Source organism: Ostrea edulis, chromosome 5, assembly GCF_947568905.1.
Source record: "Ostrea edulis chromosome 5, xbOstEdul1.1, whole genome shotgun sequence".
NCBI classification, from domain to species: Eukaryota; Metazoa; Mollusca; class Bivalvia; order Ostreida; family Ostreidae; genus Ostrea; species Ostrea edulis.
In genome coordinates, this window is record NC_079168.1 from 69,098,704 (window position 1) to 69,124,774 (window position 26,071).

Here is a 26,071-nt window from a genome sequence, read left to right on the forward strand (position 1 = left end):
CAACTTGATCCTGAATCCCCTTCACCCAAGGATTTGTACCTTTTACAGTTTGGTTAAATTTTTGGTCCAAAGAAATTAATGACAGCACTGATAACAGATGCAGGATATATATTGATCAGAAAAGTTCAGTTGAGCTGAAGAGTTTGGGTGGGCAAAGACAGACTGATAGTGGGAGAGAAAAACTCTTCCAGTTTCACCAGAAGGCAGCCCAAACTGTATGTGCACTTATTTTAGCGGATTTATATTTTGGCACCATTGGCACTGATGCAAGAGTGCTATATGATTGAACCAAAATAAGAAATTCAAAACTGTTTATTTTTGCGCATGACAGAAGTGCTATGAAATCTTAATATACCAATTAGTGCATCTCTGATGATTATGCTAAATTTCAACTGGCCTAAAATAAGTACACATACATGTAATTGTTTCTTTTATCTGAGGACATTTTACCTACACCCCCCCCCCCCCCCCCTTCCGATCTTTGGGCATAATGTTTTTCGCCTGCCTGTTTGTCTCTTCATCTGTCCATTCCATTTAAATATTACTTTGCTTCTATAGAACTTTAAACTTGATGAACTGAAAGGTCAAAGCAATGCAACTGATTAGGTAAAGGTCACACTTGTTATATCCTGACACAGTATTGTAATGCAGCCTGGTCATTTGCTTTAATTTTTTTATTGTAGAGAAATAATTAAAGTAAAATGTTAATTGTTTGATCAGCAGAAAACACTGAATACTCCTCTCGAATCGAATTTTACATGTACAGTCAAACCTCAAAACCTGGAACTCAGTGGGGCTGAGAAAAAAAACTTCAATATATATGAGGGTTAGAGATATTGAGGTTAAAATACAGTTGAACTTTGGGATCCCAAATACCATGGATATGTAAAAGCGATTCGGAAGTCCCATCCACTTATTCTCCAAGTATTTCACCCTCAATATGGCGGAAGTTTTTTCTCAGTTCCATCGAATTCGAGATGAGGTTTGACTGTAAAGAAAGAAAATGTAGTTGAAACTTCCAACTCCCTTCGACATATCCATGGTATTTGAGATACAAATATTCGTGATACTGAAGTTCAACTGTACATGGTAATAAATTTGTGAAATGAACAGAGTAACACTTAAAAATGATCTTTTTTATTGAAGAATTGCTGAACATTTATAATACAAGTGGATAAGTGATAACAACACTATGATATAAACTGGAGCATTTCTACAGTACATCTGTCAGATAGACCCACTCATCACAGACTGCTTCTGAAACGTCTGAATATTGTCCAGAATGTATGTCCTGTAAATAAAGAAATGACCACTTCATTATCAATGATTAGGAATAATACACAGGATACTGATACAAATCACTGCATAAGCAAATACACCCTCCACAACAAATCAACACTTCAGAAACTGAGGAACTTTAAATTTAGACAGCAAAGATTGAACCCTTAAATGTACAAGGGTGGAGAGAAATATTGCTTGAACACTCACTTAATTCTGGATACCATCTCTGTACTGCTCCACCTCGGACTATAAGGATACCCATCATGGATCTCGGTATAAGGCTTGTCTTTGGATTCGTGATATATAGACTGAAAGGTCAGCACTGGGGCTTCTTGTGGGAAAGACTGAGAGAGCTCAACTAAAATTAAATATGTCGGCACTATTACGCAAGGATTATAAAGTCAGCACTGGGGCCTCCTCAAGTCCTGAGAGAGGTTAATTAAAAAAAAATAACATTCTGTAGATTCCTAAATATGAGCAATAAAGCAAAAAGCAGCACTCGCAAAATGTCATTTCTATATTGGTGAAATACACGTACAAGCTTTAGATTAAGAGTTCACTCACAATTCATGTTCTTGCAATTTGACATGTCATTTTGTGACATTAATTACAGGTACTCTTGTAGAATAAGGAATCTACAGTATTCGTATGTATTTAATGTATGGTTTGTGTATCAATTTGAATTCAGCAAACAGCACTACAATGCATTTTATATTACTTGAGTAATATGACCTTGACCTGAGACCTCTGACCTACCTGTCCTTCCTGTATCTGAAATATCTGCAACATCCTATCTTACACATAGACAAGTTGTTTCTTGAATATCCCTAAATCATTGTCTGAAGATTCAAAGTAAGCAACTCTTAATCATTCAAGTAAATGTCATAACTTACCATACAAAATGAAGAAAAAATCATTCCACTCAAACAGAAAAGAAATCTCACGGAATCCCTCAGCATCAAACTCCAGCAATGATCTAAAATTAAATGTATCAAGCTGCAGCAATGATTTAAATTTAAAAAGACTATTAATCTCCAGCAATGATTTAAATTTAAATAGACAGTATATCAAGCTGCAGCAATGATTTAAATTCAAACAGACTGTATCAAACACTAGCAATGATTTAAATTTAAACAGACTATTAAACTCCAGCAATGATTTAAATTTAAACAGACTATTAAACTCCAGCAATGATTTAAATTTAAACAGACTATTAAACTCCAGCAATGATTTAAATTTAAACAGACTGTATTAAACTCCAGCAATGATTTAAATTTAAACAGACTATCAAACTCCAGCAATGATTTAAATTTAAACAGACTATTAAACTCCAGCAATGATTTAAATTTAAACAGACTATTAAACTCCAGCAATAATTTAAACAGACTGTATTAAACTCCAGCAATGATTTAAATTTAAACAAACTATTACACTCCAGTAATGATGTAAATTTAAACAGACTATTAAACTCCAGTAATGATGTAAAATTAAACAGACTGTATTAAACTCCAGTAATGATCTAAAATTAAATGTATCAAGCTGCAGTAATGATTTAAATTTAAACAAACTATTACACTCCAGTAATGATTTAAATTTAAACAGACTGTATTAAACTCCAGTAATGATGTAAAATTAAATTAAAACAGAAAATGACTCAAACTCTAGCAATGATTTAAATTTAAACAGAAAATGACTCAAACTATAGCAATGATTTAAATTTAAACAGACTGTATTAAACTCCAGTAATGATGTAAAATTAAATTTGAACAGAATGACTCAAACTCCAGCAATGATTAAATTTAAACAGAAAATGACTCAAACTCCAGAAATGATTTGAATTGAACTTATTAAAATAGTCACACATTATGTAATCTCCAAATTGCCCACTAATTGTTTCTCTTTGTTGCGAAACACAAAATATATACCATAAATCTGGTTATTTTTGCTGTCGATTAATTTTTAGTAATTTTGCGAGTCAGTTGGATTCGCAAAAATATTTTCCTCAAAAATAATGTTTCACACGTTTCTTAATATGTTTTTACATAAATTCACAAAACCAAGAAACACAAAAATAAATATATAGGTTTTTTACTCAAATTTGTAAAAATAAATCAACGCAAAAATATCCAGATTTACGGTGTGTCTACACATGCTGTGGGCACAAATGCTCAATGGCATTTGTTAGGGTAAGATCATCAGCGGTTATCCATCCTACTGAACAGTATGGAAACATAAATTTTGCAAGTTTATGAGTATTTAGGGATAAAAATATATCTGACATAATCAATCTTAATCCTCTTTTTTTGTTAAAAATATTGATCATATGAAAATGGAAATAATCACAACAACTTCACTACCCAGTGTCTATAGCCTAATTTAGACAATTCCTTCTTGAAGTCATTTTATTGTGCACTAATGGCTGATATAAACAGAAATAATTTTTTCATAACTTTTCTCTTCATCTACATGAACAGTCTAAAAAAAAAATATGTATGCACTCTGCACCAAAGCAAGCCTTGAATGGAGCATGTTCCATAATTAAAGAAGAAATAATGGTTCAGAAATCTAGAAGGGACCTAACTCCTTTTAATGAATCTCACCTGCCAAACTGACTTAAGAATGCAGCAATTATATCCTTTTTTCTATCATACATTTGCACTGTTTTCTCAACCTGGAAAAATTAACTTTTGATTAAAATCTTAAAAGCTGACAATATCTTATAATTTTTGTACATAAAACATGTCTGTTCTAAATTGCATGATAATATACATGAGACTGAGAGTGAAATAGAATGTCTACCTTATTTTGTAGAAGTTTATAGACATTGGGTACATAGTCTAATAGACAGCCTCCACTGGGGAAGGCAGGTATCCTCAGGTTACTGGATCCACCAAAGGCACTGAAAACAAAAGTACAGCATAGTGAAAATGAAAGTAGACTATACGGAACAGTGTCCCTATGTACTTAGTTTTGAATATGCATAAAATCAAGACATTTTAAAAATGTTCACATCTAGAAATAGCATTTTAGATTAACAAAGATTGATTGATTGGTTGTATATTGATTGAGAATTTTTCACTCACACGGTAACGTCACCATTGCCGGTGAAGGGCTGCACAATTTAGGCCTATGCTCGGCGCTTATTGCCTTTGAGCAGGGAGGGATCTTTATCGTGCCACACCTGCTGTGACACAGGGCCTCAATTTTTGCGGTCTAATCCGAAGGACTGCCCATTTAGTCAAGGCTTACGACAAGTAAGGGGTACCGAGGACCTATTCTAAACCGGATCTCTAAAGGATAGATAAACAAAGAAACTCATCAACTCACTGTTCTACTCGTGGGGATAAATATAATTGGGGGGTGACTCTGGAGCTGTCTGGGGAGGGAAATGCTATCAACAAAACGGCTGAATTATCACCAGGGTTATCCTACAATGATAAAACAATAATGTTAGGCGTAAGAAAAACTCAAGCTTACAATCTATGTTATATGTAATCATATTTACATGCATACTTACTTTTGAGATATATGGAGGAATGTCTGAGAAATCCACAGGAAGTTTGATCAGGAAGTTAATCGGCCCAATTCTCTTCTGCAATGTAAACAATAGCATGCTATACAGTAAAATTGGTTATTTACGTCCAACATTACGTGTGTGGGAAACTACATAACTGAATATATATTATATCAAATATTTTTAACTATACACATGGGGGAATTTACGCGCTTATGATGTGACCGCACGTAATTAGTGTAAATTTTCCCTACTTTTACAGTACAACATGTACTACTGAAATTTTCAATACAATAGTCTGATACATTTTGCATCAACACTTATCAATACCATACATATGATTTCTTTTTCTGTTCTTAAAACATACAATTTCTTTGGAATGATCAGTAAATAAAAGCATGGAAACTTTCAACTTGAACAAACACTTCAAATAAACTTAATCAAACAAATAAAAAAATATTAGAACTATCACTTTTCACATTGTTCCATTTGAATTTGAAATAAAGTTATTACAGGTTTAAAGTTAGCTTTATCTTTATCAACTTTAGAAATGAAACAAAACCAACCAAATCAGATAAAAACTGCCTAGATTGGTTAAAAAGAACAGCGTCACTGTATAATAAATCAGCGTACATTTACAGGACGTCTACAATATCTGTATTTTCAGAGTGTTTTGCCTTTGATGTCTATATAGTCATTATAATTCTCATGAATGTGATGCAGTAGTAAACTATGTGCATATGAGTCTTGATACGATATGTTTAATGGCTGGGATTTCTGGCAAAAATGAAAGTAGAATAAAAATAAAAGAAATTTCATTTTGAACTGCAACACTTAAGCCCAGTAGACTTTTCATGAAGCGCTGACATTCATAAAAAGGCACAAAGATTTTCATTTTGTCATACAGATTATTGCTCAGGAAAAGATGTGCGCATATGTCGAGCAAAATGAAAATGATATATATTGTGTATTATTTTAAGATGAAAAACATACTTGAATATGAATTTGCTCGACGCATGCGCTGTATGTTTTCTAATAGGAAAACCACCTGAATTTGTGGATATTTTCATTGAAAATGGCATTTTTGCAATTTTATGCCAGCTTCAAGCTCTCGTCATATGACACCAATCATTTTGCTGATCAAACTAAGCGAAATTTGGGTTTGCCAATCTATTCCTTATTTGAATACCAAGGTTTGAGCTCCAAGTGAAATCATCAATATTTTGGGCCAGATGACTTTATAAACTGTATTTACTTCTTCATTTCTTAAATATACGGTACTAGTAATCAAAATGATATGAAACTCTATTCCCCAGATTATGGTCACATTCAGTTGGGATAAATTTGACCTTGACCTTTCATTCACCCTGTATAAAGTCTCTACTTTGCAACTGCATAATTCAAAAGTTATTACCCTGGGTAAAGTTACAGACAGACAAACAGACAGGTCAAAAACAATAAATCCTGTTTTCAATGACCAAAACGTTTAATACAAACAACACTGTCTGAATTGAAATAATAATTATGTTTCATAAGTCCTGTGGATTTTACCTCTGATCTCTCCGAGTACACTTCTATAAGATCTCGAGATAACTCGGTTTGATCCAGTAGAGAGGTGTACTCGAACTGCAGTCTGGAGTGAGCCTCCAATAATCGCTCATGGAAAGCTTTGTAATGATCCAGAAGTTCTGTGACGACCTCCGTCAAACAATGGGGGTTACGGATATCCCACTTCAGCAAGCTCTTCAATAAACAATTTATTCTCTGTGTATATTTTGTAAAGTGTTGACTTGTATTAACAATATTTCATTATAATTTTCCTATCAATATTCTAAATATCAATGAGAGCAATTATTTTCCCTTAACTTTTCTGGTATGTAATACGCATATCAACACTTCACAGCAAGTTACATCCCTTTGCAGGCGTCAGCCAAAGGTCAGTCGGTGGAAAATCAAGTTTTCCTTCTATAACCTACCAAATATGAGGGGTTACTACTGTAAATTATAGCTAATTATTAATTTTTTATACAAGTTTCTGGGTTGCCTCATCCTGGGGCATTATTGTAGTTCACTGCAATTGATGGAAAAATAACAAATGTCGAAGCCACAGATCAGAAAATTACAAAGGCCAATGTAGGGAAATACTACTTTTTAACCGGGAGATGGCAGACAAGGGACGCAACTTGTGGGAAGTGTTGATATGTGTATTTTATTACATTATCATCTACATGAACCAAACACATAACTACCCTGGAGTACCCAATTGTCAATATACCTTAATGTCAGCCACGTTTGGACAAAAATCCGAATCTTCAAATATGAAATCTGGAGGTTCCTCAGGGCAAGAATTATCCATGATTACCTCCCCTTAAAAATGTGACAAAATAGATTACATGCTTTAAGTATTCCTTGAATATTTCAACATAGTAGTTCACTGCATAGCAATATAGTACATGTATATAAATTAAATATTGTCCCGATAGTGGATCACAAGATCACAAGCATCTTAAATTCTGTTTTAATAGCAGAAATGAAAATGAAAGAGAGAACCTAATCATCACTATGTATATGTATTTCATCAGACAAAGCTGAATTATTGGTATTTTTGATTTACATCATTATGACATATTGATAAAACTAAGTAACAGAACATGTTATGAAAAATTCATGATGTCACAATTGAATCTAAAATATCGGTGTTTTTTAAAGTGACTTTATAAAAGTGTCATTTTCAAACTTCAATATCTTGGTTATTACTACAGATATTTAGGTCCTGTTTTCGATTTTTTGATCACAATTTCATAGATTTTTTGATCACTATTTCAAAAACAAACAATCTAAAATGATAACAATATGAAATTGTGAAAATTTTGCCATAAGGTCGATTTCTATCTGGCGGGGCTCATGTGTTGTCTAGCTGTAATTTGCTGTAAATGATAAGACAACTCAATAATGCCCATTAAGTGAATGGAATGAGACAGCGTGTCTATACACGACTACTAAGGGTGAGATTCCTCCTCCTACTAGTAAAACAGGGAAGAAGTTTTCATTCATTATGCATCCAACATCTAACCATGGATGAAACTAATATAAATTTGAATATGCAAGTTGGAAGGTAGCATTTGAGAATGTGAGGATTGAAGTCTCTAAATTAGTTTTTACATAGCTGCAGTAAAAACTTGGTGAAAAAAAAGGTGATTTTGTCCCATAAGATGGCTACCACAGCAGGAATTGTTAAAGTAAATGTATGTTATGCATGACACATAAGATGTCAGATGATACTTACAAGTCAGTGTCTGGCCTGCATAAGGAATGTTCACCTTAAACCGGTCTCCACAGGGACCTTTCCTCAATGTGCTACTTCTACAGAGCAAAAAAAAAAAAAGTTTGTAATAATTTTAGACTTTTTAAAAAACCAATCACTTTCATAGATTGATAATTTTTTAGTGGCGTCGGTGGCCTAATGGTTAAGCTGTCAGACTTGACTGAAAGGTCATGGTTCGAGTCCTGGCCACGGCAGGGCCGACGTTGTGTCCTTGGGAAAGGCACTTTACATGAATTTCCTCACTCCACCCAAGTGTGAAAGGGGTACCTGGCTATAGACAGTGAAAGATATTGTTAGAATGTTAGTGCTCTAGCGCTTGTAATGGCAGCTTGCACTGTTTGCTTCCTAGGAGGCTGAGAAAGTTCTAGATTGATATAAGGTCTGCTGAGGTAATAATGGATTGTAAAGCACTTTGAGCAGCATACGCTTGAAAAGCTCTATATAAAAACCAATCATTATTATTATAACACCAGGGAGTCTGAGGAGTGCAAGGGTAGCACTCTCACTTTTCACCGCTGCTACCTGAGTTCAATTTCTGTGATCAACAGTGGTATGTGAGAGGGTATGATGCCCACACAGACACGCGAGTTTCCTCCACGTACTTCGGTTTCCTCCCACATAAATGATCCCCTAGCGCCAATATCCGTGCATCAAAGGACTCCATTGGAAATAAGCTTTCGAACTTTCATGGGTTATTCTTGGTATTTATGTATATATTTGTATGTATATACTGAATAAACATTTATATTTTAAGAAAATTAGATGTGTAAAATAAAGATAATATAATGTTTGATATGATTTTAAAACTTATTTACGACAAAATTGATTTTTCCCATTTGACTGAAATGTCAACAATTTTTCCCAATTCGAAAGCCACAGGACCCTTGAAAAAATGTAGAAAAATCACAGAACTTGTTAAATCATGTGAGGAAGCACAGGTACCGAATTTAAGCTATTTAAAAAATTACGAAAAAATTGATGGAATTTAGCTGTATTGAAAACATTTCTTTTTCAAATCTTTGTTTTTTCAGCGTCTAAAAATAAGAACTGCTTAAATCTATTTCCTTGGCACGTCCGGTAAAGCTCAGGTATGATGAAATAAATGGCATAATACAACAAATAAAACGGATGGGGTTTAGACGAAAGACACAAGTAGAACTACATTAGATATATTCCTTCGATAAAATTTGTTTATACCCAGTGAATCGGTCTCGAAGTAGGTAGCCCCGTTTGTTTACATATTTTTTTGCACACCTTTACATATATTAGTATCTCACAAGTGGTCATCTCACAAGCTTACAGAAGGTACAATATGAGGGTGTTCGGTGGGGAAATAACATAATTTGGGTACACTTTTGTTGGTTCTGTATAAAATACTTTCATTCTAGAGGGGGGGGGTGGGGGGGGGGGTGTACATACCGGTAAGATCCACACTTCTGATGCCTGTGCTGTTAAGTAGATACAATGTTCTATCTTTAAAGTGATAATGTCCTACGGACCCGGTCCCGAGACAGAGTTAGACTATTATTCTAACTAGCTGTTTTAGTGTTAAGTTACTTAACTAGTAGCTAGTATAGCTCGGTCCTCATCTTCCCTTCTTAGTTAGACTCACCCTGATTTCACATCGTTGATTCTAATTATCCCGTTGCAGACACCAAATTTTCCGTCCACTATCATTGACTCAACTATTCTGTTAAACTGTGGCGAAATCTGCATTTCTAATTTTATTTAATATTTTTTACTCAGCTCAAACTCAGTCACTTCCTAAAAATTGTAAAAGTGAAAAAATAGGATTTCAAAAGACGGATTTAAATAGTCGATGCTAAAATATACATTTGCAGATTATTGAAATCATAATCTTAATGTAAAAAAAATATGAACAGATTTTGAATTGTTGTAAATAATAAAACACCCCAAAACTGGTTGATCATCAAGATTAATTCAATCCGGGTTTTTATTTTCTTTACTCATCTGCTTTTCAATTTAATATCTTTAGGTGACTTCCAGTTACGATTTCATCGGAACATTACATGTGAGAATATTTATAGAAGTTCATGTATTTTTTTATTGACGGAGATACTGTTAGAGGGAGCACAGGTTTATGAGCAGATACAGAAACAGGAGAGTGGGTTTCAACCCATGATTATATTGGCTGCCCTACTAAACTGTTAAGTTTACACTAAAACAGAGAACCCTAGTTAGAATAATCTGTGTCTCGGGACAGGCTCTCACCACAGTTAGAATGCCTTCAATATACTCATAATGTTAGGGGTCGAAATCAACTTTTTCTACCTATGTGCATGTCCTTGCCTGCATCATTCTGATAATTGTTCAGATGTTTAGGTAATTTGCATTAACAAAGTATCCCTTGCTGTCGATATCGACGATATCATGTCGATATCAAACCATGATATTGTAGCGGTCAGCCGGGTTCGATCACAGGTGGCCAGATAACTCAGTTGGTAGAGCACCTGACTAGAGAATTCAGGGGACCCGGGTTCGAATCCCGGCCTGGTCTGTTGCATTTTCTCCCTTCCTGTTACAATATTTATAAGTTTTTTGTGACCATCCTTGCCACTGCTTTTTTTATAGATGTACATGTGTTTAAGCATTCTAAATTTATTAAGTTTCTATTACTGTCGATATCGACGATATCATGTCGATATCGAATCAGGATTGGTAAGCAGTTGGTTGTGAAGTTTTTTGCTACTGTCCTTCTTTAAACTTGTGCTTATGATTAGAAATATCGCATTGCCCAAGTTTTCCTTATTGTCGATTCGTATCGATGTCGAACTCTTATCATTTGAAAAGTCCTTTTTGTACTTGATACCATAGTTATTGTGAACATTTTGAAATATTTTTATATAAATAACTTTGTTAGGTAGCAGACATCGATACTAAATTACAATCGCTTGAAGTTGTCTGTATTGCCTTTAATACTGTGTTTACACTTGTTTGGGTGTTTGAAAACTTTCAATTTACTTCGCTTCTCCTCTGTCAATATAGACGATATTGTATCGATGTCAAAACATGATTCTGAATGATTGCCTTTTGTCGCACTTGATACTGTGTTTCATATTGTTTGAATTTATGCCTTGCAATTTATTTACAATTTTATGTCAATAATGATTTTTTTTGTCCTGTATGTAGTATTATTTTGTTCCATGCATTTCAATTACAGTTGGAAATTGAAAACAAATCTGAAACATACATTTATCATTCATTTATACACTAAGTCTACGTAAAAGCATTCAAATCCAGATGAAAAAGATACAACGTATAGTGTATGAAAACATAACGTGATGGAAAGAAAACATTTTTCAAAGGTTTGAGAATGTGAATGAAAATGAATTTTAATATCGTGTTAAAGACCCTTTTGGAAATTGCAGGATATTTTTACTTGTTATAATCTGATGAATATTTTCCCGAAGGATTTAAGAAATAGGGAAAAACATATAAAAGATATTTTAATGAGAGGAAGGGATGATGAGGAGTATTCAAGGACATGCACAACCATTTGTTTTACAATCATGATTCGATATCAACACGATATCGTCGATATCGACAACAAGGGAATCTCAGTCAGTATTAAATTTATAAACAGACAAACAACAATGAAGAAATATAGTTGGTAGAATGTCACAACAAAATCTTGAAACGATAACGATTCGATATCAATACAGTATCGACGATATCGACAGTAAGGGGAACTCATTTAGTGCAACATAGCGAAATTTATACCCAAGTGTAAAGAAATATAGTAGCTAGGACAGTCATAACGAATTGTTTAACAATATTGATTCAATATCAATACGATATCATTGATGTTGTCGATATCGACAGCAAGGTAAAATAAGTACACAAATGATAATTTAATCGACCATATGTGCGACCCTATGCTATGTCGAAAAGAATATGAATATTTAGATAAACTGAGATGTCATCAAAGGTCATATAGGCTTGAATTACGGGAAAATGTTTGCAACGGGTACTTTGTTGACAATCATGAATCGACATCGATTTGATATCATCAATATCGATGATATCGACATAACACCATGTCTTGGACATAACCCAAATACCAGGGCTTGAAGCTAACTTTTTATGTTACCAGTCCAGCCGGACTAATAGAGTATAATTTCAACCAGTCCGCAGAAAAATTTACCAGTCCAACAGTTTTCCAGAAATAATTAAACATATTTTGTTAATGTTATTAAAATGAAATTTAACTCAATATGCCTCAGACAATATTGTAACACTTATGTAGGAATCTATATTTACGAATCAGATTTTGTCTGATAACTACGGAGGCATGCCAAATGTGTGTATAAGATTCCATAAGTAAATTTTCCAAAATGATGCTTTAGAAAATTAACCAGTCTCTTCGGACTGACTAAAACAAATGTTAGTCAGTCCGCCAGAATATTAACCAGTCACAGACTGACGGGCATATGTTAATTTCGAGTCCTGAATACGATGTGTTTGATTTGGACCAGTCGAGAGGTTAGAGCGTTTGCCCCGCATGCGGGAGGCCGGGGTTCGAATCCCGGCCGCGACAGACCGAAGTCGTTAAAACAGGTAGTGACAGGTCCATCGCCAAACGCTCGTCATCAGGTATGAATGTCATGGGTCCTCGGAGATGACCTTAAAAACGGATGACCCATGTCACAGTAGGTGTGGCATGCTAAAGAACCCTCACTGCTCAATGACCATAAGTGCCGAGCATAGGCCTAAATTTGAAGCCCTTCACTGGTCTTGGTGACGTCTCCATATGAGTGAAAAATTCTCGAGCGAGACGTTAAGCAAGATACAATCTATTTGGTAAACAGCCAGAGCTCAAAAAAGTTTTACACTAAGACTGTGACTAGATAGGTTATTTCTAGTATACTAGAAACTTTAGATTCAGGGGTCCCATAATAAATAATAATGCCATTTGGTACCCTATTCCTACCAACTGTTATTACCTTTTGATAACAATAAGAATTTTTGTAAATTAGTGTAGATAGTGATAGTGACAGCTTTTATGACCCTGTAGGTGCACATATGTCGCGAGTGAGTGTTACGAGTAAGATTAAACAATATAAAATTCATTTCCAACACAAAGGGGATACTTGTTAGTTAACAGTTACAATTTGAAGGACATAACTTTTCAACAATGTTATTTCAGGTCCAACAGTACTTTCAGTTTAAATCAAGTCAGCGATGAATGTAATTCAGAGAGTAGTCAGAAATCCGAACATTTGAGTCTCCCTTTTACTGGGCCATATGCCACAAGCCTCAATGCTGACCAAAGGAGGACGTGTTTCATTTTGGAGTTAAATGGTTGTGGATTCAATTTACTACATAGGTGTGATAGTAAGTACATAATCCACAGATATAATACAAGCATTTTAAGCAGTGGGAATGTATTAATTGTTGTCTCTTGAGGTGTTATAGACTTATAGAAGAGTGGCGGTCAGACGGGCCAGATAACTCAGTAGAGCACCTTCAGGGGGCCCAGGTTTGAATCCTGGTCTGGACCATTGTATTTTCTCCATTCCTGTTACATTTGGTGCTGAAGACCAGCCTTGTTTTTGGATTTTAATGGTGGTGTCCACCATGAGTGTGAATAGAGTCTGTAGACCAACTCCTGGAACTGACAGGTGGTATTATCTGCTAGGGGATAAAGATCCTGGGTTGATGTCTTCAAGTGTGAGGACATTTAAGGAGAGAGGAATTTAGTGGTCAGGCGGGTTCTATCACCAGTGGCCAATTAACTCATTTGGTAGAGCACCTGACTAGAGATTCAGGGGGCCTGGGTTCGAATCCTGTTGCATTTTCTCTTTCCTGTTACAGAAGTATGCATATGTGTCAATCACCATGATTGCTGTCAATGTGATGACTGATTAATATATGTAACAATTCATTGTCCTCTTAAACTATCAACAATTAGGTCTGCCAGTACATCGTAGTGTCCACACAGAGCACTAATGATGAAGAAACAGAAATCTGAGTGTTCACCATACTACAGGTGAAGGTTATCATAAAGAATGGAGAAAATTCAAGCCAATTTTTCGTACTCAAGTGACCTTATTACTCTGATCATGCAGGGTTTATAAAAATGTGTATTCTTTGTTTACTATAAAATCAAATATGGCATGAAGGCTTACCCACATCTGGAAAATTTATGCTGTGAAACACCAGTTACCTGTGGAATATTGTGGTTGAGGCCAAATCCACTTAATTCCAATAAATTATACAATAATCTTCATGGATTTCATTCTCTGATCATAAAAGTTTTTATTTTCAAAATTGGAATGGTTAAGAGTGATACAGAATATCGGTATCAATTCTGAATGGCCGATGTTCCATGTAAATACAAGAGTACATTGAATGTATATTTTCAATTGTATTATTAAATATTTATGGTAATTATGTTTTAATGAATAAATTGAATAGGTTTTATTTAAATATTCAAATTGATAAAAATGCGGAAAAGAGTGTATGTATGGTTCTGTTGTATGATAGAAAGACATGTTTTGGACCAAACTCCATGAAGTTGATAGCATTTTAAGGGAAAACATGTCTTTTGCAATAAGGGAAAACATGTCTTTTGCAATAAGGGAAAACATGTCTTTTGCAATATTTTAGGATATGTATAAACTTTTCAAAGGTTCACTTTTTTTGGTAGCTGTTACAGACCAGTTAGATAAGGAATGGCCAAAGAAATGCTCCTTCGCAGATGCCTTAGTTGTGCAGTGAAAACTTTCATTAGACAGGTAATTCATATTGTCATTGTTTGATAGGAAATGTGCTATTTATAGATATAGGATATAATTTACTAGCGGCTACTGTCTTTAATAGTTTCTATTTATAGATATAGGATATAATTTACTAGTGGCTACTGTCTTTAATAGTTTCTATTACATATTGTCATTGTTTGATAGGAAATTTGCTATTTATAGATATAGGATATAATTTACTAGCGGCTACTGTCTTTAATAGTTTCTATTACAATTTTGTAGAAGGTGACAACTAAAGAGATTCCAACATTAAAAGTTCCGATAAAAATGCTGCGAAACATCGAGAAAGTAAAACTGAAGAAGGTTATTTATGAAGAAAGTCTGAAACAACAACGGAAGGGTGCTCTGCTAATAACCTGCAAGAAGAAGGAACATAACTTCCACACGAGGGGAAAATTTGATGAGAACAACCCCAAAGCACTGGCATCGCATGGATGGAAGCATTATAAATCGGCCATGGCCCGAGACTGGTTCACCATCAATGCCCTATCTAGAGTAAGTATTGCTGTAATGTTTATTGTCTAGTAACTGATTCATCTTCAATGCTCTGTCTAAACTAGGTACTGCTGTTACAGTAATGTTCAGTGTTCAGTAAAACCAAAATGAATGGAAAATATATCTGTTTAGTAAACACACAGTATGATTAAAATCACCCCCTTCTCACACTCATCAGGATGAATTTAAGGAGAAAGGGATGGTTTCAATCAGACTGGTAAACATCTGATCAAAGCAAGTAGAAAATTATTTGTGCGTGATTTCCTGTTATTTTGTTGCTTTGCTTTTAGAACCCAGCCGTGTTAAAAGACGAAGAACTTTGTGGGTTTTCTGACCTGAAGATTGGTGAAGAATTATGTCAAAGGTTGAAGTCGGCAGGAATAGAGGTGCCCACAGATGTTCAGGTCAGCACAAATCAGTTTGTATGAGCAGGATTTTTAGCGAGGATTGAATTTTGGCATTATTAGCGAGGGTGTTGAGATTGCTAAAATTGAATATTGCTTACAATTTATTCCATATCGAAGGTAATATTTATCTTTCTTGGAATTATAAATTTGTTAAAATTAGCACTTGCTAAATATATATACCCATTTTTATGGGGAAAATGCTAAATTTGTATTTCGCTAAAAATTCTACCTTCATTCATGATTGTATATGGTAAATTCTTAGGGGAATATATAAACTTGCTGGATTTCAAGTAGTTTATGACTTCTTATATCTGTAATGATTTGGGATATATGGACTGTGATATTGGCCAGGATAGCTCAGTAGTTAGAGCACCTGACTAGAAATGTAGGGGTGCTGGGTTTGATTCCTGGTCTAGCCATAAATTTTCATCTCTCTGTTACATTTGGAGCTGTTGACCTCCCCTGAACTTGCATGGGTTAAAGTCTTGCCAGGGGCAAAAGAATTTGGGTTGTGTCTTCAAGGGCAAAGACAATTTAAGGAGGGAGGAATGTAGTGCTAGTGGTAGATCAACTGTGATATCAGCCTGGATAGTTCAGTGGTTAAAGCACTTAGCTAGAAATGCAGGGGTTCTGTCACTGAGTTCAGTTGCCTGTTCAGCCATACATTTTCACCTTTCCTGTTACATTTGGTGCCGTTGACCATATGCAAGAAAATAAAACATTTCTGCATACTGCATGTATGTTTTGTTAGCATATTAGAAATTTAGTGTGATTGCTGTTACTGATCATGGAGTACTTGCTACATCCATGAAATAATATTTATTTATAGTACTATGCTATAATAATACCACAGTATTTAATAGTACAAACTAAGAACCATGCTAAATGTCCCTGTATTATTTATTTCAAGATTAGAACAGTAAAGACAGAGAAAGAATGACTCCTCCCCCCAAAAAAATATTAAAAAATAAAAACAAAAAATAAAAACAACTAAAAAATGGGTAAAATTATCCAATCTGTTGAAAGTTGTTTAAAAGTTCTGTTATTATGGGAGGTAACTCTTGCTGATCATTTATTAACACTATGATTGTCTGATCATTTATTAACACAGGGAAGCCAGATAAACAACAAAAAAAGTGTTGAAAATACATACAACTATCGGAGAAGGTCACCTGAAATTCAGACCTTTTAACATTCATTTATTTTCAAATTGTAAGTAACATATGCTAATACTTCATTATACTAAATTTGTAAGTGATCAAACTTTTTTCCCCAACATTTTGTTAAATCCATTGCTGTGATGTTGTTTTATTTTTATTTTGTTTTTGAGAAGTAGCATTTTCTTGAAATTTACCATTAGCAATACAGATTGTATTTTCATTAATTAACAACTTGTAAATTTAAAAAAATTGAATTATTACTGCTGCAGTAAAGAATATCAAAGTATCTGATGGCAGAAGAATGTTGGGAGATGGTTGTCGTGGTCATAACGTTGATTCCACATACCTGTACTCAATATAAAAAGTAGCCAAAAAGCAAGAGAAAACTGACAAAATTCTGTCTCATTGAATGTATTTCAAACAATCCCAAAAGTGCTTTTACCCAGGGAGATAAATGTAAGTTATTTTATTTGTAGAAGCAGACAATACCAGAGGTGTTACTTGGGAAAAATGTTCTGTGTGCAGCTCAGACTGGTAAACTAGCATTTCTTATGTTCAGCTCAAATTACATTTATGTACAAATGTTCAGGTCAAATTATATTTATGTACAAATGTTCAGGTCAAATTACATTTATGTACAAATGTTCAGCTCAAATTACATTTATGTACAAATGTTCAGCTCAAATTACATTTATGTACAAATGTTCAGGTCAAATTACATTTATGTACAAATGTTCAGGTCAAATTACATTTATGTGCAAATGTTCAGGTCAAATTACATTTATGTACAAATGTTCAGCTCAAATTACATTTATGTACAAATGTTCAGGTCAAATTACATTTATGTACAAATGTTCAGGTCAAATTACATTTCTTATGTACAAATGTTCAGCTCATATGAATGAGCTTACACTGTAAAGCACAAATGTTCGGTGTGCAGCTCACAAGGGTAAGCTCACATGTCATAAGTTTTTTGTGTGCGGCTCAGACTGGTAAATCTATATTTCTTAAGGACACTGCTCAGCTCAGATGGGTGAGCTTATGCGTCCTAAGTACAGAATTTTACACCTCAGAAATACGATGAATAATTTTAATTCAAATGTTGGGTAAGCATACCATTTGTACACTTATGATAATGGTAATGTTCTAGAAACACTCAAGTCCTGACATTAAAATTTGCATTTAATCATGTTGTTTTTTTTATGCTCAAGATATCAGAACGTGTGTGGATTTGAAAAATCATAGCAAGTTACCCAAAAGTTAAATATGAAAAAAAAAAAATGAATAATTAAACAATAAAATGCTTTCTAGGTTGTTTTATTAGATGATGAAGGTAGCTAGCATTGTGTGGGTTATGTAAATTTTTTCTGCAATGATTGCTACCTTCATCACCTGATAAAACAACAAATAAAGACATTTTACTGTTTATATTTATATTTTTATGTATTTTCTAAAAATATGAACTCGATCTAGTACTGAAATACATTGTTGACCATTTTGTTACTTTAAATGGAACAGGCAATGCACCCTTTGACCTTGACAATGCTCCATATTTGGTAATGATTATGCAGACAGGTGATACTAAAAAAACTGGATCAAACTATTTTGCAATGTCTATTGTCTATGATAAAAGCAATGTCAATTTCAAAAGAAATATAAGAGAAAAGATTCAGTAAATGTAAGTATGTAACTGTAATAAGTGTACAATGGTAACATTCTTTTTAGTGGTTCATGGATACATGCCATATACACTGTACTAGAAATGTCAATTTTTCTCATTTTATTCGAAATTTTACTTGCTTGTAGGCAGTGGAAAAACTCTTGCCTATTTGCTTCCCATCATGGAGAACCTGTTATGGCAGAAAACTTCTAATCCAAACGAGGTCAACAACTGTCCACGAGCTATCATACTTGTTCCATCTCGAGAACTCGTTCACCAACTCAGGGTAAGCAGGCAGGTTGATTTTGATTGGCTTTAAAATTTGTTTGATTTCTGCATCAAAGTAAACCTTACAAAGACTTATGTTGTGTATTGATATGTTGTAAGAATTTGAAAACAAAATCATGTTTTATTATTTAAGCTCAATGTTTTAGAATATTTGAATAATGATAAATGATAAGAAATGAATCTTATAATTTTTTTTCTAAATGGTGGTATCATAAGGAAAATTGGACAGAAATTTTTTCATCAATGGGCTAAGTTTTCTGTCCAATTTTCCCTATGATACCTGCATCAAGAAAAGAATTATAAGATTCATTTCCTAATGGTAATTATCCCCCTACCTGGAATTTAAGATTCAGGGATGTACAGTTTTTGTGTGTCTGTCTGTCTGTCAGTCTTTCTTATTTAGTGGATGTACTCCTTTTTGCAAGGTTTTTCAAATAGTGCCATGCTGGATAACACCATGATCTTGAATTTTTACCCCATTTTGAAAACTGGGAACATTGATAACAATTTCTTTTGTTTATGAGAGAGGGTTTTTATATTCTTGCATGTACTCTCTGTGACAAAGCCTTTCAGGTGGTGCTATGCTTTACAAAACTGTGACCTTGACTTTTAACCTGATTTCTGATTGAACTTTATTTAAAAGGCCTTTGTAATTCAGTGGTACATTTTACAAAAATTGGTTTCCAAAGACTGTCACAAGAGGCATTCAAGTTTTACAAACCAATCTTGTTAGCTCACCTGAGCTGAAAGCTCAAGTGAGCTTTTGATCACCAGTTGTCAGTTGTCTGTCCGTCTGTCTGTAAACTTTTTACATTTTCGCTTTCTTCTCCAGAACCACTGGGCCAATTTCAACCAAACTTGGCAAGAAGCATCCTTGGGTGAAGAGCTTTCAAATTTGCTCAAATAAAGGGCTCCTTCAAATGAGAGATAATCACAAATAAAGGGCTCCTTCAAATGAGAGATAATCACAAATAAAGGGCTCCTTCAAATGAGAGATAATCACAAAAAATGCAAATGTAGAGTGAGGGTCATTTAAAAATCTTCTCAAAAACCACTGGGCCAGAAGAGCTAAAATTCACACACTAATGTATAGGGAAAATCATTGAAAATCTTCGTCTGAAGAATCACTGGGCCTGAAAAGATGAGATTTACATGAAATCTTCCTGAGATAGTGCAGATTCAAGTTTGTTAAAATCATGGCCCCAGGAGTAGGTTGGGTCAAAGTTTTACATGCGAATATATATTAGGGAAAATCTTTAAATATAGGCCAAAGTGACTCAAGTGAATGATATGGCCATGGGCCTCTTGGTTTTTTAATCCTCTTGTGTTTTTCACTATTTGTGTAACCACGTTTACAGGGGGTTGCCGTGGTGTTTGACGATTTGCTGGTGTTCAGAGCTCTGACCGGAGGTCGGCACACTACAGTAAGTATCTGTTGATATACAGCCATAGAACGGCTAATCAATTAACACTACATGTGGAGCTGATAATAAAAATTCAAACTATTTTTAATGAATTAATGTTTATACCCCAAATGTTTAAGGCATATCCACTGTTTGTGAATTTTTTTTCCTGTTGTTTAAAACACATTTTTTAAAAAGTAGATTAAGCTCATTGATCTGCCTCTTAGTTCACATCAGAATGCCATAATTTCAGTAATTACATCATATTGTCTAGCGCAACTAGATCGGCTTAACATTGATTAGGTTTCATACGACACCAAAAATGAATTTAGCAGTAAGTATTACCTGAAATGCTTTTACATTCCTTTAATTTTCTACAAGTTATACTATTTGCATATTTATTTATTGATTTTATGACATCATAGTGAACATTTCGAGTGTGTTTCAGTTTGATGACACCATTGGCTACTTGAACTGTGTTGCATTTAGAATTCTGTGAATAGAGACATTTCTCCCCGTTTTTTGTTGTCATTGAGTAAACGTAAGAATTTTGACCTAGGGGGGTCTATATTTGTATCTGTGCCAAGTCAGACCTAAGACGTTTAACATAGGTACAGGGGTGTGATTTGTCCTCTTTTCAGAGGAAATCCTCTGATTTGCTCAATTTTCGAAAAAATGAAACACTCTGGATTTGATCTAAAGTGGCAGATAGTGATATTTTTTAGGTAGGGTGAGGTGTTTTCCTCCCTTTTTGACCAGTTTTCCTCTGATTTCTGAGGAATTCAGTCACATCCCTGATAGGTAGTGACTGTTACTGTGGAAAGTGCCAGGCAGTCGGGTGTCTATTGGATACGTATCACAGCAGGCATTGGCATAATGAAGACCTCTCACTGCTACGGCACTCAGTGCCTTGTATCGGTCTAAATTTGTGGCACTTCACCTGGCGATGGAAAAAAATCTTCTGTGTGATGTAAAAGAAATTTAAAGACCCACCTATATTGTCTTGCTTTTATCGTGTGATATGTGATTCTGTTTTCATGTGTATTTCTTACCTTTTCCCTAGAACATTTATACCAATAGTGTTTTAGCTTTTAAACTTACATTTTAGAGTAGTTTTTAGATACTTAGCATTGTGTTCTACCAAAAAAAAAATCTTACTATCGATCTTAATAATAATGTTTTATTATACACCCCAAACGAAGTTCAGGGGGGTATAAAGGAATCACTCTGTCTGTCTGTCCGTCCGTCGGTCTGTCTGTCCGTCCGTCTGTCTGTCCATCTGTCTGTCTGTGCAGATTCGTATCTGGGCCATAACTTCTTTGTTCTTTGACTTAGGCATACCATATTTGGCACACAGGTGGATCACCATGAGATGATGTGTCGAGTACCTTCATGACCTCTATATGACCTTGACCCTTGACCTCAAGGTCAAAATTGAAGTTTGTTTTTTTACATTGGATTTGTGTCCGGGCCATAACTTCTTTGTTCTTTGACATAGGCATACCATATTTGACACATGAGTGTATCACCATGAGACGATGTGTCGGATGCCTTCATGACCTCCATATGACCTTGACCTCAAGGTCAAAATTAAAGGTTTTTACAATGGATTTGTGTCAGGGCCATGACTTCTTTGTTCTTTGACATAGGTATACCATATTTGACACATGAGTGTATTACCATGAGACGATGTGTCGGGTACCTTCATGACCTCTATATGACCTTGAACTTTGACCTCAAGGTCAAAATTGATTATAGGGTTTTGACATAGTCATACCATAAGACATGGGTGTATCACCATGAGACTATGTGTCATGTACATGGATGACCTCTTTATGACCTTTGATCTCAAGGTCAAAATTATAGGTTTATACCATAGATTTGTGTTTGGACTATATCTTCCATTTTCTTCTACAAAGGCATACCATATTTTTACACTCAGGAAAGAGGTAATTTATACCTATTAACAACACCCTTTGGAAGATTGGGGTAAGCGGGGGGTATTCTTAGTGAGCATTGCTCACAGTACCTCTTGTTTTGATAGGTTTATAGATGTAAGATTTTATGTCAGACTGTCATTTAATTTAGTTTAATTGTTTGTTGGTTTTTTTTTTTATTGTTGCTTTTCTCACCGCTACCCTTCTAAAGTGCCCTAGAGTAATTTGTTTTATATAAATTTTATTTATTATACCCCCCGCAACAAGTTGTGGGGGGGGGGGGGTATACTGGAATCAGGTTGTCCGTCTGTCTGTCCGTCCGTCCGTCCGTCCGTCTGTAGACACAATGGTTTCCGGACTCTAAAGCATTATCCTTTCCACCTACCGTCACCATATCATACATATGGACTACCCATGGGATGAAGATGTTCCCTATCGATTTTGGGGTCAAAAGGTCAAAGGTCAAACGCACTGGACATCGAAGTAGCAATATGGTTTCCAGGCTCTAAAGCGTTATCCTTTCCACCTACCGTCACCATATCATACATATGGACTACCCATGGGATGAAGATGTTCCCTATCGATTTTGGGGTCAAAAGGTCAAAGGTCAAGCGCACTGGACATCGAAGTAGCAATATTGTTTCCGGGCTCTAAAGCGTTATCCTTTCCACCTACAGTCACCATATCATACATATGGACTACCCATGGGATGAAGATGTTCCCTATCGATTTTGGGGTCAAAAGGTCAAAGGTCATGCGCACTGGACATCGAAGTAGCAATATGGTTCGGTTTGTCATGCCATTTGTTTTTTACACTCAGAAAAGAGGTAGTTTATACCTATTACCAACACCCTTTGGGAGATTGGGGTAAGCAGGGGGTATTCTTAGTGAGCATTGCTCACAGTACCTCTTGTTATTATTATTTATTATAAGATAACAAACATGCTTATTGTTTTTATGGATGTTTGCAGAGTTGTAGATGGTTCATTTTTAAATAAAAAATGCTTGCAGGCGAAATTGATGTACACAAAGAATGAGCCTATTGATATCCTCATGGCAACCCCAGGAGTGTTTAAGCAGTTTCTGACACATGGTAGGACCATATCTTTGTAATTGTCGAGTAATAGCTTTATAATATCTATTGATATCCTCATGGCAAGCCCAGGAGTGTTTAAGCAGTTTATGACACACAGTAGGACCATATCTTTGTAATTGTCGAGTAATAGCTTTATAATATCTATTGATATCCTCATGGCAACCCCAGGAGTGTTTAAGCAGTTTCTGACACACGGTAGGACCGTATCTTTGTAATTGTCGAGTAATAGCTTTATAATATATATGTCTATTGTAGTGAAATGTGCATTTACTTACTTTCCTTGATTGGAGAAAAGTTTTTTTTAAACAATTTATTTCTCTGCACTATGTGTGAATCAATGGAAAGCTCCACCAATACTACAGTCCGTTAGCTCCACCAATACTACAGTCCGTTAGCTCCGCCAATACTACAGTCCGTTAGCTCCACCAATACTACAGTCCGTTAGCTCCGCCAATACTACAGTCCGTTAGCTGATTGGTTTTATCAATTCACCTTTCAAAATGGCTGCTTTAAAGTTTTTATGCCCCTGTAATTGGGGGTCATATAGTGTTTGGTCTGTTTATCTGTGTGTCTATCTGCGGAAACTTTAAACCTTGGCCGTAACTTTTGAATGGTTAGGGATAGGGGTTTCATATCTCACATGGTATTCCTTGTGATAAACCTTTGTTTTGGTACCAAATGTTTGACCTTGTGACCTTCACTTTAGAGTTTGAACTAATTTTGAACAACTTGAACCTTGGCCATAACTTTTGAGTGATTAGTGATACATGTAGTGCTTTCATATTTCACATGTGTATTTCTTTTGATGGGACTTTTCGTTTGGTAGTAAATATTTTGATCTCGTGGCCTTGGAGGTTGACCTTCTTTTGATAAACTTTGACCTAAGCCACAAGTTTTGAATCTTTAGTGATAGTGCTTTCTTATTTTACATGTGTATCCCTTTTGACAAGACCTTTCATATAGTACCAAAATTTTTGACCTCATGATCTTGAATTTGTTTGACCTACTTTTGAAAAACTTTAACCTTGGCAATACTTTTGAATGGTTAGTGATAGGGCTTTCATATTTAACTTGTGTATTCCTTGTGGCAAGACCTTTATTTGGTTACCATAATTTCTTTAGTGCCTTATTGGGGGCATCAGTGTTTTACAAACACATCTTGTTATTTATTGATTTCAGGTAAAATCCGTCACTCCCAGCTGCAACACATTGTCTTAGATGAAGCTGACACTTTATTGGACGATAGCTTTTTTCCTGAAATCCGATTCATACTAACAAAAATGCGGGTAAGTTTCTATGTCATAAAATTAGATTAAAAAAATGAAGTCCTGAAGGTTGTTTATGTGTGAGATATAAAAATGAATACATGCACAAAAGCATCTGTTTTATGAATGTTGTAAATGTATGGCGAAACAGATATTTATATACATTGTAAATACTCCCAAGAAATCCCAAGTAAAGGAGAAATATTTACCTTGAGTTATGCCACTCGTTAGTTTACAGGCAAGCAATTCTACTCATCCCAGCTGTTGTGTGCTGGTTATGTAATTCATTACTCATCCCAGCTGTTGTGTAGTGCTGGTTATGTAATTCATTACTCATCCCAGCTGTTGTGTGGTGCTGGTTATGTAATTCATTACTCATCCCAGCTGTTGTGTGGTGCTGGTTATGTAATTCATTACCCATCCCAGCTGTTGTGTGGTGCTGGTTATGTAATTCATTACTCATCCCAGCTGTTGTGTGGTGCTGGTTATGTAATTCATTACTCATCCCAGCTGTTGTGTGGTGCTGGTTATGTAATTCATTACCCATCCCAGCTGTTGTGTGGTGCTGGGTAAGTAATTCATTACCCATCCCAGCTGTTGTGTGGTGCTGGTTAAGTAATTCATTATCCATCCCAGCTGTTGTGTGGTGCTGGGTAGGTAAATCATTTGCTTTGTTTATTACAATAGATACATGGTGGAAAGGCCATTCAGGACCGAGGATCATCTGGTGTTCAGGTAAATTTGGTCAGTGCCACCATACCCAGGGACCTGCAAAATAACATTGGCTCATTATTATCGGTAAGATGATTTTTATTCTCACATTATCATCAGTGTGAGATTGACTTTACCCATGTGAGATTTTTCTGTCTCACACTGCTGCGACATCATTTGATTGTGACGTCAGATATTTTCTATGACTTACGTTACACGGTGAAATAAAATATTTTGTATTGTTTTCTTTAAATTTCGTTGTGATATAGCTTTCTGGTGGACAGCTTGGGTGTTTTAGTTTTAGTGTAGACCATTTTCGGGTATGATCTTTCTGGCTGTCTAATTAGTTTTTGCATTTTTAAAAGTTGAAATGAGGATTTTGATAATTGTTAATTTTCTCAAAGCTCTTGAATTTATGCACTAAACAGTTGGTAAAATGTGAGAAAGATAATCCTTCATCATCTACTTGTGTGGGATAGGGAAATTCCACCTCTGGAACAAGATTCGCTGCTTAAGACTCGGCAAAGCCTCGTCCTATATTGCAAATCTTGTCCACTCGGTGGAATTTCCCTATCCCACACCTGTACTAATGAAGGATTCTCTGCTCTGGTAAATTGGGGGATATAATTTGGATCTGACCAATCATCAGTCAAGTGATGTTTGGTTTCCAAATTATTTCTCAAAAATATCATTTCAGCTTAAGTAAGGAAGTTTTCACTGTGCTTTCTTGGTCAAAAGATCACATTG

General features: G+C 35.1%; 2 protein-coding genes across 5 annotated transcripts in view; one reads left to right on the forward strand and one right to left on the reverse strand.

Annotated features, from left to right (window-relative positions):
- Nucleotides 1–1,121: 1,121 nt before the first annotated feature.
- Nucleotides 1,122–9,908, reverse strand: LOC125652502 (BRISC and BRCA1-A complex member 2-like). Its single transcript, XM_048881732.2, has 11 exons — nucleotides 9,733–9,908; nucleotides 8,082–8,158; nucleotides 7,071–7,162; nucleotides 6,347–6,538; nucleotides 4,799–4,873; nucleotides 4,609–4,709; nucleotides 4,081–4,180; nucleotides 3,882–3,952; nucleotides 2,175–2,257; nucleotides 1,489–1,639; nucleotides 1,122–1,291 (listed from the first exon to the last, which is right to left on the reverse strand). Exons 1-11 carry the CDS (start codon nucleotides 9,834–9,836, stop codon nucleotides 1,228–1,230), a joined length of 1,110 nt encoding a protein of 369 aa, XP_048737689.1. The 5' UTR covers nucleotides 9,837–9,908; the 3' UTR covers nucleotides 1,122–1,227.
- A 206-nt stretch (nucleotides 9,909–10,114) lies between these two features.
- The window catches only part of LOC125651438 (probable ATP-dependent RNA helicase DDX28), a 36,976-nt gene continuing 21,019 nt past the window's right edge, over nucleotides 10,115–26,071 (forward strand). Inside the window, exons 1-11 of one of the 4 annotated variants that reach the window (XM_048880026.2) lie at nucleotides 10,115–10,152; nucleotides 13,288–13,475; nucleotides 14,791–14,878; nucleotides 15,125–15,397; nucleotides 15,688–15,801; nucleotides 17,441–17,498; nucleotides 18,771–18,910; nucleotides 20,271–20,336; nucleotides 23,264–23,345; nucleotides 24,528–24,634; nucleotides 25,301–25,411. In XM_048880026.2, coding sequence (XP_048735983.1) covers nucleotides 14,816–14,878; nucleotides 15,125–15,397; nucleotides 15,688–15,801; nucleotides 17,441–17,498; nucleotides 18,771–18,910; nucleotides 20,271–20,336; nucleotides 23,264–23,345; nucleotides 24,528–24,634; nucleotides 25,301–25,411 — 1,014 coding nt within the window. In that variant the 5' untranslated portion in view covers nucleotides 10,115–10,152; nucleotides 13,288–13,475; nucleotides 14,791–14,815. Of the gene's footprint in view, nucleotides 10,288–13,287; nucleotides 13,480–14,790; nucleotides 14,879–15,124; nucleotides 15,398–15,687; nucleotides 15,802–17,440; nucleotides 17,499–18,770; nucleotides 18,911–20,270; nucleotides 20,337–23,263; nucleotides 23,346–24,527; nucleotides 24,635–25,300; nucleotides 25,412–26,071 lie in introns of all 4 variants that reach the window. The other 3 variants (XM_048880028.2, XM_048880025.2, XM_048880027.2) reach the window with 3 other exon arrangements.